This window comes from Oncorhynchus keta, chromosome 10, assembly GCF_023373465.1.
Source record: "Oncorhynchus keta strain PuntledgeMale-10-30-2019 chromosome 10, Oket_V2, whole genome shotgun sequence".
Classification (NCBI taxonomy): domain Eukaryota; kingdom Metazoa; phylum Chordata; class Actinopteri; order Salmoniformes; family Salmonidae; genus Oncorhynchus; species Oncorhynchus keta.
In genome coordinates this window covers 32,769,593-32,791,018 of record NC_068430.1, presented here as the reverse complement: position 1 = coordinate 32,791,018, position 21,426 = coordinate 32,769,593, and the positions used below count along the sequence as shown (strand labels likewise).

The following is a 21,426-nucleotide window of genomic DNA, read 5'->3' as shown; positions in this document are numbered from 1 at the left end:
TGGTAGACCAGACAACACATCATCTAACATCTGGTAGACCAGACAACATCTAACATCTGGTAAACCAGACAACTTCTAACATCTGGTAGACCAGACAACATCTAACATCTGGTAAACCAGACAACTTCTAACATCTGGTAGACCAGACAACATCTAACATCTGGTAGACCAGACAACATCAAACATCTGGTAAACCAGACAACTTCTAACATCTGGTAAACCAGACAACTTCTAACATCTGGTAGACCAGATAACATCTAACATCTGCTAAACCAGACAATTTCTAACATCTGGTGGACCAGACAACATCTAACATCTGGTAAACCAGACAACTTCTAACATCTGGTAGACCAGACAACTTCTAACATCTGGTAAACCAGACAACTTCTAACATCTGGTAGACCAGACAACATCTAACATCTGCTAAACCAGACAATTTCTAACATCTGGTATACCAGACAACATCTAACATCTGGTAAACCAGACAACTTCTAACATCTGGTAGACCAGACAACATCTAATATCTGATAGACCAGACAACATCTAACATCTGGTAGACCAGACAACATCTAACATCTGGTAGATCAGACAACATCCAATATCTGGTAGATCAGACAACATCCAATATCTGGTAGACCAGACAACATCTAACATCTGGTAGATCAGACAACATCCAATATCTGGTAGACCAGACAACATCCAATATCTGGTAGACCAGACAACATCCAATATCTGGTAGACCAGACAACATCTAACATCTGGTAGATCAGACAACATCCAATATCTGGTAGACCAGACAACATCCAATATCTGGTAGATCAGACAACATCCAATATCTGGTAGACCAGACAACATCCAATATCTGATAGACCAGACAACATCTAACATCTGGTAGATCAGACAACATCCAATATCTGGTAGACCAGACAACATCCAATATCTGGTAGACCAGACAACATCCAATATCTGGTAGACCAGACAACATCTAACATCTGGTAGATCAGACAACATCCAATATCTGGTAGACCAGACAACATCCAATATCTGGTAGACCAGACAACATCCAATATCTGGTAGACCAGACAACATCCAATATCTGGTAGACCAGACAACATCCAATATCTGATAGACCAGACAACATCTAACATCTGGTAGATCAGACAACATCCAATATCTGGTAGACCAGACAACATCCAATATCTGGTAGACCAGACAACATCCAATATCTGGTAGATCAGACAACATCTAACATCTGGTAGATCAGACAACATCCAATATCTGGTAGACCAGACAACAACTAACAACAGACGAAACAACACACTACAGAATGCAAAGACAACTTTCAGAAATGTGTACTTTCAATTGCTCCTAGTCATAGGAGTGGCAGTTAGAGCGTTGGACTAGTAACCGAAAGGTTGTAAGATTGAATCCCTGAGCTGACAAGGTAAAAATCTGTCGTTCTGCCCCTGAACAAGGCAGTTAACCCACTGTTCCTAGGCCGTCATTGAAAATAAGATTTTTTTTTAACTAACATGCCTAGTTAAATAAAGGTAAAAAAAAATGTAAAAAAATAAATATATCATTATAGACTTTCCTTAATATAAATGATATTGTGTAATGGAAGTTGAGAACATAGGAAGTCTACAGGCATTGGTAAAAGTTGGGATGCTTTGGGTTTGACTGCTATGGGAGGTCTTCTTGCTTGGAAAGAGAGTTTTGTGTTGTGTTGTGTGGTTTTGCTTTACCTCTGAACTCCACTCAGTATAATCTCTCTCTCTCCCTCTCTCTCTCTCTCTCTCTCTCTCTCCCTAGACCCCCCTTATCCCCATCCTGCCCCCTCTCCTCTCCCCTTCCCATTGGGCGTTCCTAGAACACTGAAGGGCCAATCAGAGCTCAGCTCTTGACCCCTCTGTGCCCAGCCTGTTAGGGGATTTTTGTGTACATGAACTTTTTCTATTTTTTTTCTCTAAACCCTTGTTCAGCCCTCAAAGTGCGGAGCAGATGGAAAGAGTGTTGATGAAAGAAAGAGAGAGATAGAGAGTCAGGGTGAAACCATGCCGTATCTGAGGAAGCCTAGTGAGCATAGTGACCGAGCCTGACGACCTGATCACCCCAGACAACCAGGAAAGAGCAGTCTGGTCAACCTCCAGACCCGGACAAACACACTTCCAACAGGAGAAAGAGAAATAAACAGAGAGAGAGAGTGAGAGAGAGAGAGCGAGACAGATAGAGAGCGCGAGAGAGAGGAGAACGCCAGATGTGTGAGAGAGAGCAGAGAGAAGGAGATGCTCAGAGAGAGCGGACAGTGACCAGAAAGGAGAACAGAGGAAGAAAGAGAAACGAAAGAGACCACTGAGAGAGTGCCTGGGGTAGTGCTGAAATCTGGGTTGTCTGTAAAGGGGTGTTTGACTTTTGGTTCTGTGGCTCTGAGAGACAACGGGAGCTCTGAGAAACAGTTTGGGGGAGTTCTGTGTTTCACTCTGCCAACAGTATTACCTGTGTGTGGAAGCGAGACTGCTTCAGGTGTTCTGAAGAGGACAAAATAGTAGCCAAAGAAAAGGAGGACAGAAAGAGGACAGATAAATAAAAAGGAAAGAAAGCTATACATTTAGAAAGAAATAACAAGAAGGAACCAGAGAGTAAGAGAGAAAAACAAAGCTAGAGACAGTCGATAACAGATAGACATAAAGACAGGATGGCAAACTCAGGATTCCAATTACTGGGTTACTTCCTGGCATTGGGTGGTTGGATAGGCATCATCTCCACCACGGCTCTGCCCCAGTGGAAGCAGTCTTCGTACGCAGGCGACGCCATCATCACGGCGGTGGGGCTCTATGAGGGCCTGTGGATGAGCTGTGCCTCCCAGAGTACAGGACAGGTGCAGTGCAAGGTGTTTGACTCCATGCTGTCACTGGACGGTGAGTAGGACATCATAACGATCACTCCTATACTTGTGACCTGTCATTATCTGATTTCTATATTTCTCTCTCTCTTTCCCTGCCCCAGCATTGCATCTTGAACAAATCCGCTCTCTCTCTCTCTCTCTCTCTCTCTCTCTCTCTCTCTCTCTCTCTCTCTCTATATATATATATATATATATATATATATATATATATATATATATATATATATATATATATATAGAGAGAGAGAGAGAGAGAGAGAGAGAGAGAGAGAGATCCTGTTATGGACAGTTGTGTATCTGGAGTTGGTCATTATGAGATGCCTTATTCACTCACAACAGATCTGTTTACCCGATTCCCAACACGGGCAATTAACTGGGTTGATTTATAGAGGGAAGTGTTTGAAGAAACATCATGATCAAATTATCAATTTGCCTATTTGTATGATTCAGCAACTGAATGCATAAACAATTCATAAAACAATCTAACTAATCCAACTGTCTGGAACACATTAAAGTCAGGCATAAATCTATTAGATAAAAAGTGCTGCTGTTGGCATGTTTAAGAAAGAAAGAGAGAGTGGGAGAGAGAGAGGGAGAGAGGAATGTGGGGTTCAGGCATAAATTAGCCCTGAATATGAGGTTCCTGGCATCTCCAATCTGTTTAGCATAGACCTACTGACTCATAATTAATGGCAGGCAGATGACATAAATTCACCCGTCTATTCTCTCCACTGATTACCCCATTAGGGTAATGAAAAGCTACAGGGGGAGGACTTGGTCAAATAATTTGTCTGTAAATCAGAATGGTCGACACCCTTTGGAGTTTTCTGTTTTTGTTTTAGTTTTATTAAGAGACACGGATACGCATGTTACTCCCTGTGACCCACACCGCCCCAAAACAACAAATCAGGCTAACGTTTGGCCACTGTGCAATTCATTATATCAAAACATTTTCTGCGAGGGATGAGCTCGAGCTTGGTCTCCTTTGCTCATCGGAGTAATAAAAACAGAGTATTGTCCCTGTGATGAATAGTGGTTGTTTGGAGAAGAAAAGCCCAGTGTTGAGCCAAACATCAGAGATATTCTCAGAATGTGCTCTGTCTTCCCCACACACACGCATTGTTCCTGTCCGGCCCCAACACACCCCGTGTGTGTGTTTGTGTGAGTGGAAAACGAGCGAGTGAGAGCAAACAGCATAACACACTTTGGTACCAACTTTTGAAAAGTTTACCCCGCGTAATACTAGCATGGCTTCTGCTTCTTGTTGCTGTCTAGTCAAGCAAGGCATGTTGTTGAGTGTAGGTCAGGTAACCAATCAAATTTCAATCAATCAAATACATTTTTTTAAGCCCTTCTTACATCAGCTGATGTCACAAAGTGCTGTACAGAAACCCAGCATAAAACCCCAAACAGCAAGCAATGCAGGTGTAAAAGCACTGTGGCTAGGAAAAACTCCCTAGAAAGGCCAGAACCTAGGAAGAAACCTAGAGAGGAACCAGGCTATGAGGGGTGGACAGTCCTCTTCTGGCTGTGCCGGGTATAGAGGAACCAGGCTATGAGGGGTGGCCGGTCCTCTTCTGGCTGTGCTGGGTAGAGAGGAACCTGGCTATGAGGGGTGGCCAGTCCACTTCTGACTGTGCCGGGTAGAGAAGAACCAGGCTATGAGGGGTGGCCAGTCCTCTTCTGGCTGTGCCGGGCTAAGAGATTAAATCACTGAACTGAACCATTTGGCACGTACTCACTCTTTTCCACTGTTGAGTGAACTCATGGTCTTACCAACATCTCTTCCTGTTATGGTATTTCAGACTCAGTATTGGTCTTGGATGCAAAGTGTGTGTGCTCAAGCATGTGTACTGGTGTGTGTGTGTGTGTGTGTGTGTGTGTGTGTGTGTGTGTGTGTGTGTGTGTGTGTGTGTGTGTGTGTGTGTGTGTGTGTGTGTGTGTGTGTGTGTGTGTGTGTGTGTGTGTGCGTGTGTGTGTGTGTGTGTGTGTGTGTGTGTGTGTGTGTGTGTGTGTGTGTGTGTTAGGCAGTTCCTGCAGGTGCTTTTCATATTGTGCTAAATGAACCCTTCTCCTTCACTACACAGCATGAGGAACATGTGATGAGGACTAATTGTTCACCAGACTGTGTTGTTGCAGTGGTGGAGTGTACCAAAGCACTGCAGTGGAAACTGATGGACTTTTTTTCAGATTCTGATTAATTGCCCTTAAAAAGGCAATTCGTTTTCAAAACCTGTGACAATGTAAACATATCGAAGCTGTGAGAAACTGTTCGGAGAGACTTATGTCAAGATCTGCACACTAGAAGGATATAAATCAGGATACTACTCCCTGTACACACAGAACAATTCCGGAAGTATCTTGAGGTTTTTCATACTGTCTTATCCTGCTTTGTTTCACTATAGTCTGAACAGTGGTGCTGAATGAACAGTTCTTCTACATGTTGCTGTCTCAGAGTCTCAGAGGCAGATACTGCCTGGTATTGGTCACAAACCATCGAAGCTCTCAGTTCTCTGGGCTCTGCAGTGAATGAAACCTCTGTACTGCACTAGGCAGTGTACAATACCACACAAGCACTGGTGCTATACAGGACACAACAGGGTCATTAAACAATATACAGTTGAAGTCGGAAGTTTACATACACTTAGGTTGGAGTCATTAAAACTCGTTTTTCAACCACTCCACATATTTCTTGTTAACAAACTATAGTTTTGGCAAGTCGGTTAGGACATCTACTTTGTGCACAACACAAGTCTTTTTCCCAAAAATTGTTTACAGACAGATTATTTCACTTATAATTCACTGTATCACAATTCCAGTGGTTTGGGAGATTACATACAATAAGTTGACTGTGCCTTTAAACAGCTTGGAAAATTCCAGAAAATCATGCCACGGCTTTAGAAGCTTCTGATAGGCTAAATTACATAATAAGAGTCAATTGGAGGTGTACCTGTGGATGTATTTCAAGGCCTACCTTCAAACTCAGTGCCTCTTTGCTTGACATCATGGGAAAATCTAAAGAAATCAGCCAAGACCTCAGAAAAGACCTCCACAAGTCTGGTTCATCCTTGGGAGCAATTTCCAAACGCCTGAAGCTACCACGTTCATCTGTACAAACAAAAGTACGCAAGTATAAACACCATGGGACCACGCAGCCGCCATACCGCTCATGAAGGAGACACGTTCTGTCTCCTAGAAATGAGCGTACTTTGGTGCGAAAAGTGCAAATCAATCCCAGAACAACAGTAAAGGGCATTGTGAAGGTGCTGGAGGAAACAGGTACAAAAGTATCTATATCCACAATAAAATTAGTCCTAAATCGACATAACCTGAAAGGTCGCTCAGCAAGGAAGAAGCCACTGCTCCAAAACCGCCATTAAAAAGCCAGACTATGGATTGCAACTGCACATGGAGACAAAGATCGTACTTTTTGGAAAAATGTCCTCTGGTCTGATGAAACAAAAATAAAACTGTTTGGCCCTAATGACCATCGTTGTGTTTGGAGGAAAAAGGGGGAGGCGAACAAGCTGAAGAACACCATCCCAACCGTGAAGCACGGGGGTGATAGCATCATGTTGTGGGGGTGCTTTGCTGCAGGAGGGACTGGTGCACTTCACAAAATAGATGGCATCATGAGGTAGGAAAATTAGGTGGATAAATTGAAGCAAATCTCAAGACATCAGACAGGAAGTTAAAGCTTGGTCGCAAATGGGTCTTCCAAATGGACAATGACCCCAAGCAAACTTCCAAAGTTGTGGCAAAATGTGTCTATGTAAACTTCTGACTTCAACTGTAGGTAAATTGTAGCCAACTTCAGAGATGGATGCCATATTGCTGCTTCTGTTCAATCACTCCAGGAGATGCTAAAATGGCTGCCATGGATTCATGTTATGTCATCTCAGTGACATCATGCTTTTTGGATGACAGAATAATGCCCAAACGCTCTCTATCTGGCTCTGGGGAAGATGAAGTACTGTACAGCTAGGTTACTGTACTACTGTTAGATGAGTGCAACTGTTTTTGCCAGGTTTCAGGACCTGGGTATCCTTTTGAGGTTAACAGCTTAGTGTTGAATACTGTCCAAGTCGTAGAGCACTCTCGCCTACAGTCTAATGAATACACAGACAATGGTGTGGTCGGAGATTTAGAATAACCTGGGCAGGAGACTCCATATTGGCACAATGACATCAATACTGACACCAACGATATTTACAGTATTTTCTAGGTAAACATTTGAACTGTCAAAGAATGCAGCTCTGGATATTACAGTGGAATATCTTACCACCAGCCCACACAGACTGATGAGATGATGGATGGTCTGATGTCCCCCCTCCCATCACACCATGCTCTCATCCCCTGTTATCCTGCTGGCTATTGTGAGGTCATCAGTAGAGATAGTAGCAGCTCGCTCTCCTACCCACCCACCCTCCCCTCTCTCTCTCTCTCTCTCTCTCTCTCTCTCTCTCTCTCTCTCTCTCACTCACTCACTCACTCACTCACTCACTCACTCACTCACTCACTCACTCACTCACTCACTCACTCCAGTAGTTTGCTGTCTTTCTATCCAGTAGTTTGCTGTCTTTCTCTCTCAGTATCTCCCTCTCTCTCTCTCTCTCTCTCTCTCTCTCACTCTCTCTCTAGTAGTTTGCTGTCCCTCTCTCTCTCTCTCAGTAGTTCTCTCTCTCTCTCTCTCTCTCTCTCTCTCTCTCTCTCTCTCTCTCTCTCTCTCTCTCTCAGTATCTCTCTCTCTCTCTCTCTCTCTCTCTCTCTCTCTCTCTCTCTCTCTCTCTCTCTCTCTCTCTCTCTCTCTCTCTCAGTATCTCTCTAGTAGTTCGCTGTCTCTCTTTCTCTCTCCAGTAGTTAGCTGTCCCTCTATCCAGTATCTCTCTCTCTCTCTCCAGTATCTCTCTCTCTCTCTCTCTCTCTCCAGTAGTTGTCTGTCTCTCTATCCAGTATCTCTCTCTCTCTCTCTCTCACTCACTCACTCACTCACTCACTCACTCACTCACTCACTCACTCACTCACTCACTCACTCACTCACTCACTCACTCACTCACTCACTCACTACGGTTTGCAACACTCACTCACCCACTCCAGTAGTTTGCTGTCTTTCTATCCAGTATCCCCCTCTCTCTCTCGCTCTCTCTCTAGTAGTTTGCTGTCCCTCTCTCTCCAGTAGTTCTCTCTCTCTCTCTCTCTCTCTCTCTCTCTCTCTCTCTCTCTCTCTCTCTCTCTCTCTCTCTCTCTCTCTCTCTCTCCAGTATCTCTCTAGTAGTTCGCTGTCTCTCTTTCTCTCTCCAGTAGTTAGCTGTCTCTCTATCCAGTATCTCTCTCTCTCTCTCTCTCCAGTATCTCTCTCTCTCGCTCTCCAGTAGTTTTCTGTCTCTCTATCCAGTATCTCTCTCTCTCTCTCTCACTCACTCACTCACTCACTCACTCACTCACTCACTCACTCACTCACTCACTCACTCACTACGGTTTGCAACACTCACTCACTCACTCCAGTAGTTTGCTGTCTTTATATCCAGTAGCCCCCTCTCTCTCTCGCTCTCTCTCTAGTAGTTTGCTGTCCCTCTCTCTCCAGTAGTTCTCTCTCTCTCTCTCTCTCTCTCTCTCTCTCTCTCTCTCTCTCTCTCTCTCTCTCTCTCTCTCTCTCTCTCTCTCTCTCTCTCTCTCTCTCTCTCTCTCTCTCTCTCTCTCTCTCTCTCTCTCTCTCTCTCCAGTATCTCTCTCTCTCTCTCTCTCTCTCTCTCTCTCTCTCTCTCTCTCTCTCTCTCTCTCTCTCTCTCTCTCTCTCTCTCTCTCTCTCACCCAGTATCTCTCCCTCTCTCTCTCTCTCTCTCTCTCTCTCTCTCTCTCTCTCTCTCTCTCTCTCTCTCTCTCTCTCTCCCTCCAGTAGTTTGCTGTCTCTCTATCCAGAACCTCTCTCTCTCTCTCTCTCTGTTCCTCTCTCTCTAGTTCTCTCTCTCTCTCTCTCTCTCTCTCTCTCTCTCTCTCTCTCTCTCTCTCTCTCTCTCTCTCCTCCAGTAGTTTGCTGTCTTTCTACCCAGTATTCCCCTCTCTCTCTCGCTCTCTCTCTAGTAGTTTGCTGTTCCTCTCTCTCCAGTAGTTCGCTCTCTCTCTCTCTCTCTCTCTCTCTCTCTCTCTCTCTCTCTCTCTCTCTAGTCTCTCTCTCTCTCTCTCTCTCTCTCTCTCTCTCTCTCTCTCTCACTCCAGTAGTTTGCTGTCTTTCTACCCAGTATTCCCCCTCTCTCTCTCTTTCTCTCTCTCTCTAGTAGTTTGCTGCTCCTCTCTCTCCAGTAGTTCTCTCTCTCTCTCTCTCTCTCTCTCTCTCTCTCTCTCTCTCTCTCTCTCTCTCTCTCTCTCTCTCTCTCTCTCTCTCTCTCTCTCTCTCTCTCTCTCTCTCTCTCTCTCTCTCTCAGTAGTTTGCTGTCTCTCTCTCTCTATCTCTCTCTCTCTCTTTCTCTCTCTCTCTCTCTCTCTCTCTCTCTCCAGTAGTTCACTGTCTCTCTATCCATTATCTCTCTGTCTCTTTCCAGTAGTTTGCTGTCTCTCTCTCTCGTATCTCTCTCTCTCTCTCTCTCTCTCTCTCTCTCTCTCTCTCTCTCTCTCTCTCTCTCTCTCTCTCTCTCTCTCGCTCCTGTAGTTTGCTGTCTCTTTATCCAGTATCTCTCCCTGTCTCTTTCCAGTAGTTTGCTGTCTCTCTCTCTAGTATCTCTCTCTCTCTCTCTCTCTCTCTCTCTCTCTCTCTCTCTCTCTCTCTCTCTCTCTCTCTCTCTCTCTCTCTCTCTCTCGCTCCAGTAGTTTGCTGTCTCTCTATCCAGTATCTCTCTCTCTCTCTCTCTCTCTCTCTCTCTCTCTCTCTCTCTCTCTCTCTCTCTCTCTCGCTCCAGTAGTTTGCTGTCTCTCTATCCAGTATCTCTCTCTCTCTCTCTCTCTCTCTCTCTCTCTCTCTCTCTGTCTATAGCTATTTAGTTTGTGTTTTGTTCCCCTCCTACTGGACAGGAGTGCTGCTATGGCCCTTTGTGCTGTTGATGTCAAATATGCTTCTAAGGCTGAAGGCTCACATGACAATCATCATCCATATATCAGTGCCCCTAAGCTTATTCTACACTATTCCACAAAGCTTGTGTCACACTGACATTTACATTAATAGAATGAAGGTAGTTGTTTGAATGTTTTTCTGTTTTAATGGAGTGGGCAAAACATTGTCACGTATGAAGTCCCACGTCATCCCACAAACACACACACACACACACACACACACACACACACACACACACACACACACACACACACACACACACACACACACACACACACACACACACACACACACACACACACACACACACACACACACACACACACACACACACACACACACACACACACACACACACACACACACACACACACACACACACACACACACACACACACACACACACACACGCACACACGCACACACGCACACACATACGGCTTGTGCCTACCAGCATTGACACAGGGTAGAGTATAGTGGGAGGAACACACACACGTCCTTGACTCCTCTATTAGTCCGTTGATCAGAGTGGTGCCTTGTACGGCCAGCCCAAACTCCCCGCACACTGGATGAAAGAGAGAATGGAGAAAGAGAAAATAAAACCTCTTTCTCTCATAAACCATTACAATTCTACTTGAAGTAGATCCTGCCACACATAAATCTAAGTTCAAAGGCCATCTGCCCATCACTAGCCCTTTCAGATCAGGTTCTAAGATGTGATTCATTGCTAAACTATGAATGTGTGAGTGTGTTTTCCCATCAATGTAAATTATGACTTAAGTTTGTTGGACAGGCTATTGTTCTCAGTTGTATGTTACATATATTTTCTCACACTGTCAGTGTCAGTATTCAATTTTACTATGTAGTTCTCCTATTCTATTCTATTCTATTCTATTCTATTCTATTCTATCATATCCTATTCTATATAGTAATTTGATCTGCTGAGAGATTATAATCCAGTATAGCTCAGTTGGTAGAGCAAGGCACTTGCAACACCAGGGTTGTGGGTCAAATTCCCATTGGGGACCATTACGAAGAAACCATGAAAATATACGCACTTGCTACTTACTGTAAGTCGCTCTGGATAAGAGTGTCTGCTGAACGACTCAAATGTAAACAATTGTAGTTTTGCACTGTCAGTTCTTGGCAGTAGCTGTGGTTTTACAGTCTGCTGTCTTGTGTGTTGTTCGGGGTGATGTTCAGGGATTGAAAGGGCTCTACTAGTGGCAAATGAATCTTTATATATTGTTGTAGTTTAATTTGTTTGCAACACTGTAGAAATGTGTAATGTATGATGCAGACATGTGTTGCTGTGTTCATGGTTAATATGCTCGTGTTGATCGAACATTGAGCTGTGAACTTGGTGTCTTGTCTGCAGTTTGTAAGGTCTTGGTGAGTGCATTAACGCAGTGTTAGTGTTGTACTGGTGTTTTGTTTTCACATTCTGTTAGTGGAGTCTCTGTTGTCAGGGCTGCTGTGTGAGTGTGTGTTGCAGGCCGCAGTGTCTGATCACCGTGGCGACAGCCCTGTGAAAACAATCCCGCTTTGTGACAAAGCCACACTAATCCCACTGTGTGAAACATGTAACACGGGCCCTCCTACAGTGTGTGTGTGTGTGTGACAGAAAATTAGTATGTATGTTTCTGTGTGCACGTCGTTTCCTCCCACAGAATGTATCCGTATGTTTATGTATTTGCGTGTGTGCGTGTGTGTGAATGAGTAAATATGTAAAATGTCCCGCCCACTGAGTTATGTGTGTGTTATCCATGGAAAACTGAGCGGTGAAACCCCTGTGGTTTGATTTTGAATGATTGAGTGGGACAGTTAAGTCTAAGACTGATGTTATTATCCCATTGTGTACCATGGAAGTGGGAAACAAAATCAGTTCTTAAAGAGAAGAGAGAGCGAGATAGAGAGAAAGACAGAAAACAATAAGGAGATGAGAGAGAAAGAGGCATATAGTATGAGTGAGGGAGAACGAAGAGAGGAGGATAATGTGTCTAATTTTTGTCTCCAGTTTTGTGTTAAAACGTTTTCTTAAGAAGTTGACTTCTGATTTCATATTGATTTACAATGTGGTGGTTGTGTTTTGATTGGTTGCTTTTCCAGTGATGTTTTGCACAGAAATCTGTTCCTGTTACGTCCGTCGTTGAATGAGTGAGAAGAAAGCGCAGCAAAATATATACGACCGTAACGTTCTGCAGGGCTAGACAGCTGCTGTGAATAAAACAAGATCCCATAAACTAGGGTGGAAAACAGGCTGCCTAAGTATGACTCCCAATCAGAGACAACGATAGACAGCTGCCTCTGATTGAGAACCCTACCTGGCCAACAAAGAAATAGAAAACTAGAATGCCCACCCAAATCACACCCAGACCTAACCAAATAGAGAAATAAAAAGTCTCTAAGGTCGTGACAGTTCCACTGCTGTTCTGCCCCAATTTAACCCATGAGAAATCTAGACATATATATACCAGGCTGTGTAGATATTTTATATGTGTATACCAGGCTGTGTAGATATTTTATATACCAGGCTGTGTAGATATTTTATATGTATGTACCAGGCTGTGTAGATATTTTATATGTGTATACCAGGCTGTGTAGATATTTTGTATACCAGGCTGTGTAGATATTTTATATGTATGTACCAGGCTGTGTAGATATTTTAAATATATATACCAGGCTGTGTAGATATTTTATATATAACTTTAACTTCCTGACAGATGTCTTGAGATGTTGCTTCAATATATCCATATCATTTTCGTACCTCATGATGCCATTTATTTTGTGAAGTACACCAGTCCCTCTCGCAGCAAAGCACCCCCACAACATGATGCTGCCACCCCCGTGCTTCACATTTGGGATGGTGTTCTTCGGCTTGCAAGCATCCCATTTTTCCTCCAAACATAACGATGGTCATTAGGGCCAAACAGTTTTATTTTTGTTTCATCAGACCAGAGGACATTTCTCCAAAAAGTACGATCTTTGTCCACATGTGCAGTTGCAAACCGTAGTCTGGCTTTTTAATGGCGGTTTTGGAGCAGTGGCTCCTTCCTTGCTGAGCGGCCATTCAGGTTATGTCGATATAGGACTCCTTTTACTGTGGCTATAGATACTTTTGTACCTGTTTCCTCCAGCATCTTCACAAGGTCCTTTGCTATTGTTCTGGGATTGATTTGCACTTTTCGCACCAAAGTACGTTAATCTCTAGGAGACAGAACGTGTCTCCTTCCTGAGTGGTATGATGGCTGCGTGGTCCCAGGGTGTTTATACTTGCGTACTATTGGTTTGTACAGATGAACGTGGTACCTTCAGGCATTTGGAAATTACTCCCAAGGATGAACCAGACTTGTGGAGGTCAACAATTGTTTTTCTGAAGTCTTGGCTGATTTCTTTAGATGTTCTCATTATGTCAAGTAAAGCAGCAGTGAGTTTGAAGGATAGGCCTTGAAATACATCCACAGGTACACCTCCAATTGACTCAAATTATGTCAATTAGCCTATCAGAAGCTTCTTAAGCCATGACATAATTTTCTGGAATTTTCCAAGCTGTTTAAAGGCACAGTCAACTGTTTGTACATTTCTGACCCACTGGAATTGTGATACGGTGAATTATAAGTGAAATAATCTGTCTGTAAACAATTTTTGGAAAAATTACTTGTGTTATGCACAAAGTAGATGTCGTAATCGACTTGCCAAAACTATAGTTTCTTACCAAGAAATTTGTGGATTGGCTGAAAAACGAGTTTTAATGACTCCAACCTAAGTGTGTGTAAACTTCCGACTTCAACTGTATATGTATACCAGGCTGTGTGTAGATATATATAGAATATATATATATATATATACCAGGCTGTGTGTAGATATTCTGTATAAATATACTGGGCTTTGTAGATATTCTATATCTATATCTATATACCAGGCTGTGTGTAGACATTCTATATATATATTTAAAAAAAAAAAATGTAACCTTTATTTAACCAGGCAAGTCAGTTAAGAACATATTCTTATTTTCAATGACGGCCTGGGAACAGTGGGTTAACTGCCTGTTCAGGGGCAGAACGACAGATTTGTACCTTGTCAGCTCGGGGGTTTGAACTCGCAACCTTCCGGTTACTAGTCCAACGCTCTAACAGCCTGGTATATATAGAATATCTACACAGCCTGGTATATTTAGAGCGTTGTTGGCACAAATAGTAGAAAATGGAAGAAGTTCAAGATGACGGTCAATCACCCTCGGTCTGGGGCTCCATGCAAGATCTCGCCTCATGGGGCATCAATGATCATGAGGAAGGTGAGGGATCAGCCCAGAACTACACGGCAGGACCTGGTCAATGACCTGAAGAGAGCTGGGACCACAGCTGGGACCACGGTCTCAAAGAAAACCATTAGTAACACATTACGCCGTCATGGATTAAAATCCTGCAGCGCACGCAAGGTCCCCCTGCTCAAGCCAGTGCATGTCCAGGCCTGTCTGAAGTTTGCCAATGACCATCTGGATGATCCAGAGGAGGAATGGGAGAAGGTCATGTGGTCTGATGAGACAAAAATAAAGATTTTTGGTCTAAACTCCACTCGCAGTGTTTTGGAGGAAGAAGAAGGATGAGTACAACCCCAAGAACACCATCCCAACCGTGAAGCATGGAGGTGAAAACATAATTCTTTGGGGATGCTTTTCTGCAAAGGGGACAGGACGACTGCACCGTATTGAGGGGAGGATGGATGGGGCCATGTATCGCGAGATCTTGGCCAACAACCTACTTCCCTCAGTAAGAGCATTGAAAATGGGTCGTTGCTGGGTCTTCCAGCATGACAACGACCGGAAACACACAGCCAGGGCAACTAAGGAGTGGCTCCGTAAGATGCATCTCAAGGTCCTGGAGCGGCCTAGCCAGTCTTCAGACCTGAACCCAAAGAAAATCTTTGGAGGGAGCTGAAAGTCCGTATTGCCCAGCGACAGCCCCGAAACCTGAAGGATCTGGAGAAGGTCTGTATGGAGGAGTGGGCTAAAATCCCTGCTGCAGTGTGTGCAAACCTGGTCAAGAACTACAGGAAACGTATGATTTCTGTAATTGCAAACAAAGGTTTCTGTACCAAATATTAAGTTCTGCTTTTCTGATGTATCAAATACTGTAATAAAATGCAAATTAATTACTTAAAAATCATACAATGTGATTTTCTGGATTTTTGTTTTAGATTCCGTCTCTCACAGTTGAAGTTTACCTATGATAAAAAATGACAGGCCTTTACATGCTTTGTAAGTAGGAAACACTGCCGATTTTGCAGGTTATCAAATACTTGTTCTCCCAACTGTATGTATATACATACCAGGCTGTATGTAGATTGTGTACATAAATATACCAGGCTGTGTAGATATTCTGTATGTACCCTGTAGTCTGTCTGATCTCCTTGCCATCTGAAGCCGAGTACCACTGCCCTAACATACCCATTCTGTTGTCCTCTCTCTTCCCCTCTTTCTGTCACTCCCTTGACCCTCTTAACACTTGTTTCTCTCCCTGCTACCACTCCACCCTTCTATATTCTACCTGCTCTCTCGCTCTCCTCATACCCCCCTCATGTTTCCCCTCTTTTCGTTTCTCCTCTCACCTCTTCTCCCATCTCTCTGCCTTCATCTATTCTTTTGTCTTCTCTCATCTTCTTGTTTCACACCTCCCCCTCTCCACAGTTCACATCCAGACGTGTCGTGCTCTTATGGTGGTGTCCGTGCTGCTGGGCTTCATAGGAATGATAGTGAGTGTAGTGGGGATGAAGTGCACTAAGGTGGGCGACAATAACCCCGCCTCCAAGGGGCTCATCGCTGTGTCTGGAGGAGCCCTCTTTCTACTCGCAGGTGAGACCACTATCAGGTGACCACCATGTGACTGTCATGTGATTAAAGAAACAAACAGAACTCTGGAGCAAGAGTGTGGGCACCTGCATGATAACACTGATTTACACTGTGTAAAGTTAGTCATGTGACCACTATACTGTGTAGCTTGCTGTTTTTTAACCACCTCAACACTCACAAATTAATCAGCTATTAGAAAATAGTACCACTCCCTAAGTTAAAGGTTCAGGCACTACAGTGAGTTAAGAGCTTGTTATCTCTATAATTTATTTAAGTGTTCACTATATTACTCTCACTTTTACTGTTTGAGTGGAACCAGTCTTTCAGGGCTCATGTCTTGCATTCCTCTGATCAGAAACTCTCACCAGCGGTCTTCTGGGTAATAAGGGTCCCAGCTGTAAACAGGAAGTGGTGATTTTGGACACATTAGCTCCATGACCTCAGAGACAACCATGAGCCTGACAGAGAGAATAACAACCTCAGAGTCATTACACAGAGTGCTTTTACTGCTGCAGTGTGTGTATGTGTGTGTACGTGTGTGTATGTTCTTGTTTAGATTCATAATGTGATGTTGTTCCCCCCTCCTCTCTCTTTCTCTCTTCCTCTCTCTGCAGGTCTGTGTACGCTGGTGTCCGTATCCTGGTACGCCACTCAGGTGTCCTATCATTTCTTCAACCCAAACACGCCGGTCAATGCCAGGTAACCCTATCACACTGGTCACACACTGTATCTACCACTCAGTTAGTCTTTGAGTAATAGATAACATGTCTAATAGTACTGTAAATGTATATTAAAGACAGATTTGACCATTTACACTGCAGGTATGAGTTTGGGTCAGCCCTGTTCGTGGGATGGGCGGCGGCCAGCTTGACGGTTTTGGGTGGATCCTTCCTGTGCTGCTCCTGCTCCAATGAGGAGAGGCGAGGGCAGCAGTACTACCGCCAATCACAACCATCCACAGCCAGGGAGTACGTGTAAACCTGCCCCCTCCCAGCAGCCACCCAAACAGAGAGTAGAGGCCATACTTTGCTCCTCCCCTTTTATCTTTAACTGATGTGTAAAGCTCACACACACACACACACACACACACACACACACACACACACACACACACACACACACACACACACACACACACACACACACACACACACACACACACACACACACACACACACACACACAAGCACAGTCTCCACCTTTTGGATTTTAGAAACTTTTAGGAATTCAGAGGCTTTTATAATGACATTACATAATGACATGTATTCTATGGAACATATTCTTCAGCTGAAACTTTGACATTTTATTGCAATACATGTCATTGAGAGGATGGTCATTTTGCTCAATTATCCTTTTAAAGCGTTTTATGTTTATCAAATCTGGCATGTGGCTTAAAAGTCATTAAACGTAACTAAATCAAGTATTGGAAAAGTAATTACTGTGTAGAGGAGACATAGGAATTGTTTTATGGCAGAATGCCTGAAGGTAAATTGTGGGACAAACACGATCATAGAAAAATAAAACAATTTTGTGGTTTGGTTAGCATGTCCTATACTTCCTGGTTGGAGCTGTATGTGTTGCTTTGTGTCTTCTCACACATTTTAACATTCCAATCGAATATAGTTGATGACATCATACAGGGCTGACATTCCGAATAGAACAGAAAATCTTCTCTGGGCTATTTTGATGCAGTTTGGATAAGCAGCATTTTATGATGTCATCAGTTATAATCAGATATACAGAAAAGGGTCAAATATGTGAGCTAAAATAAATGTTGTTTTAACGAGAGAGAGGCGCCGGTCATTGCATGCCTTAACATCACGTTCCATTTGTTAACACATCTGTGCAAGTCTACCCAATATCCATCATCCATGTGTTCTATACCTCAGAGACTGCATAAGCTAAGGACTACTGTCTGACCTCTTATAAAAACCGACTGTTCTAAAACCCGTCAGATTCAGTTAAACTCATGGTTTTATTCCTTGTGTGCTCTGTAGGCAAACACTCTTAAATAAAATATGCATTGAAATTCTATTTGATACTACTCTATTCTATGCTAAATACTGTGCTTTTAGTCACTCACTGAGCCTCTGCTCAGGCCATCTAGACCTCCTGAACCCCAACTCAACCCACGCATTTCTCTGCTTGAATCCACCACCCACACCTCTGACTCTTCATCGCTCTTGATCATAATTAATTTGGGTAAAAGGGTTGGTTAATTGTGCTTCCGATAACAGAACCATTGAACTGTTCCAAGCCCCCCCGTTTTCTGGTCATCTGGCCCCTCTCCTTAGTAAAGACCTTGTGTATGGAGTGTTCCATTGTACTCAGAATGAGGGTACATAGGCCTGAAGGACCTCCTACACTTCTGCTAAATGAAAGGGGGGAGGTTGACCATTACAAGCCTGTCAACAACAGATGTCCTCTAAGAGTCATTACCAAATTACAAATGTGACTGAACTAGCTAAAAGCCAAAAGAAAATAAATATTTATGTTTTTTGTAACTTTGTGTGTACCTAAAGTAGGTCTTACTGATTTGAAACGGCTAGTTTACTTACTATCCATTACTTTTTTCTTATTTTCAATGATTTTAAATATGTTTAAGTGTTTTCAAAATGAACAATAAAGTGCTGAACCACCATCAACAATATTCTCCAGAAACGTTTCTATTAAAGACCTCAACTCCCAAACCTCAAATCAATATGTATATGTCAACAATAAGCCAAGAGTTGCTCGCTGTCAGATTAACACGTTTCTGGTTTCAACACGACCAGTTTCTTTATTCAATGTAAGAGAAAGGTTCGGCAACTAGTTGGAAACCTGGAAAGGTTACGTGTCTAACACCCTGCTTTATGGTGAATGCACCAATTTGTAAGTCGCTCTGGATAAGAGCGTCTGCTAAATGACTTAAATGTAAAATGTAAATGTTTATAAAACATGGACCTTTATTGGCTTTTATTAAGAATAAAAACATAAAACATAAAAACAAAGCAAAACCAGCCATCATAAACCCAACACATTTGGACATAATATCTGATCAATTCCATGCCATAGAACAAATTGCATTACAAATGATCTGTGCTCTGTGACTCATCAGCATCCACCAATTTCTCCATCCTTAACCCTTAATTTAGGATCAAAAACCTTTGTCTTTCAAAAACACTTCAACCATCTTCACTCAGTAACTAATCACAGAGCTAGCGCAGCCTAACTAGCATGCACCTCTTCACATCTAGGGCAGCCTGGATAGCTAGCATCTCTTCTCATTTTTCCTTACTTAGCATGCAATATCAAGCACTCATTCACCCACTAATACCAGAGAGCTTCCTGTAACGGTGAATCGGTGAGGTCTTGATGTGTGTCTCTCTCTCCTCTCGTCTCCTCTCATCTAATGCTGTTCTTCTCTGCCTGTCTTCTTCTCTTCCCTAATTCAGGGCAGAGTTGTTGAGTGAGACTAGTTTCCCTGACTGACCAACCCCTGCCTGTCCCCCAGGAATGTCCGAGTTCCACTCACTGTCTCCCCTTTCCCTGTTCCTTCCTAGATTCAAAATTTGGACCTTTGTCTCTCCACTATAGTATTTGTTGCTCTCCCTCCCTCCCTCCCTCCCTCCCTCCCTCCCTCCAACCCCATTCCTAAATGTCTGCTCCTTATCAGTGTCTGATATTAAGGGTCGACACAATGTCCGCCACCCCTTTAAGAGATTGCTTCTTCCCTTCTCCCACTTCCTGAGCCTGTTTGTAAATATAGACTCTTAAAGGAGAAGTGTGGTTAGGTGGTTAGACCCCCCTTATGGCTAGAGGGGCAGTATTTCACTGTTTTTCAACCTGTGAACCCTTTACTAGAAAGTCCATGATATCCTTTTATCTTTTATTGACTGGACTTTAACTGAACATGTGAGACTTGTCGTGTCATTATGTTATGTTGATTTCTGCTTCACTAATATCCTGTGATTTCTGGGTTGGTAGAAATGTGCATTTTGGTTTTGTTCTCTGAGTATTCAAATGTACATTTACTGAAACATGTTTTTTCTTTTAAATTGCAGACCAAATGTTAAACATTCCCCACCAGAGAAAAAGGAGGAATACTTATAGTTTGGGCGACTTCTTTGGCCCCACGATGTGTTAGATTTTTGGCAACAGGCAAGACACTGTCTAACAAAAACAGACAAGACACTCTCTCAAAGAAAATAGAAGCAGACAAGACACTCTCAATAGAAAACATAAGCAGACAAGACACTTTCAATAGAAAAGACACTTTCAGAAAGCAAACAAAATAAATCCAGAACACACTGAATGCATCTGCAGACCAACCCTAATGGGTAGCTAGTACTGTATCATTCTTAAAGATGCCCATGTGTTAAATGTTTGTCAATGTATTTTAGAATCAGTTTTGTACACAAGCAATATAAAATGGTATTCTGCACAGGTGTTATTTGTGCTCACACATGACAAATAACTCCTATTTGGATCATTGAAAGCCAGTAAACCTGAATCTATGATTCTTTCTGTCTGTAGTCTGTCTTTAGTTTCTGGGAGAGGAAGTCATTCAGGGTGTGTTTATAGAACATAGAATACAGAAGTGCCCAGATGTTTATTACACCACCTCCAGCCTTTCTACTACATATTCCCTACTGCAGTGCCTTATAACATGTGTGTTTGTGTGTATGTTTTTGACTGTTATACACGGATCCCACAGTGTCACATCCTATATGGACATATGGTAAAACATATCCGTGGACGTCTTTTTCTCTTGCATGAAATGTACCATTCAGACAACCTGTTGCATGTAGTTATATCTCTGAACATGAATATGTACTGTACTGTAGCTAGTATACCACTTAGAAAACAACAGACAGACAGATTCCTAAATGTCCCTATCTGATGAGAGCGATGGCACGCTTTGTAAAAGTTGTGAGACGGTTTGGAAGAAGTACATGTACAGTAGCCCAGATTGAGGATATTACTATACATGCATTCGATTTAGTTAAGTGCCAATATGATTTAGTGTGGATGGAAGATGTGTTTTGTTATTGACTATGGCAACTTATTCTGTACTCCGGGTGCTGAAAGCACTGTCTCCTGTACAGGTACTGTACTTAGTAACGGCCAGTTTGCTGAATGTAATCAGGTCAAACGTGTTTTTCTGTTGCCTACATTTATTTACCATGCATCTTCTTCATCTAATATTCACTATTATTATTTTAAGTATGATTTCTTTTGAAGTATACTCATGTATGTTTCTTTTAGAATAAAGTAAGAGCATAAAAACGTTGTGTTCATGCTTTGTTTGGCACACATACACCACCACCACCATCACACACACACACACACACACACACACACACACACACACACACACACACACACACACACACACACACACACACACACACACACACACACACACACACACACACACACACACACACACACACACACACACACACACACACACACACACACACACACACACACACACACAGAGTAGTATGAGTCAGGAGTCTACGAAGGCCTCCTCCTGGGGTTCAGATATGATTTCACACCTCCTTACCCCTCCTTTTCAACCTCCCTCTCTTCCACCCCAAATACCTTTCCTGCTCCCCGTCGTTCAGTAATTGCAGACGGTGG

The 21,426-nt window shown here is 43.0% G+C and overlaps 1 protein-coding gene across 2 annotated transcripts; it reads left to right on the top strand.

Annotated features, from left to right (window-relative positions):
* Window positions 1-1,967: 1,967 nt before the first annotated feature.
* On the top strand, window positions 1,968-21,066 carry cldn19 (claudin 19). Of its 2 annotated transcripts, none has more exons than XM_035777683.2 (5): window positions 1,968-2,918; window positions 15,637-15,801; window positions 16,413-16,497; window positions 16,620-16,766; window positions 19,842-21,066. In XM_035777683.2, exons 1-5 carry the CDS (start codon window positions 2,696-2,698, stop codon window positions 19,888-19,890), a joined length of 669 nt encoding a protein of 222 aa, XP_035633576.1. In that variant the 5' UTR covers window positions 1,968-2,695; the 3' UTR covers window positions 19,891-21,066. The 2 variants fall into 2 exon arrangements, with proteins under 2 accessions (XP_035633576.1, XP_035633577.1); XM_035777684.2 differs by having other exon boundaries at window positions 19,233-21,066.
* Window positions 21,067-21,426: the final 360 nt, after the last annotated feature.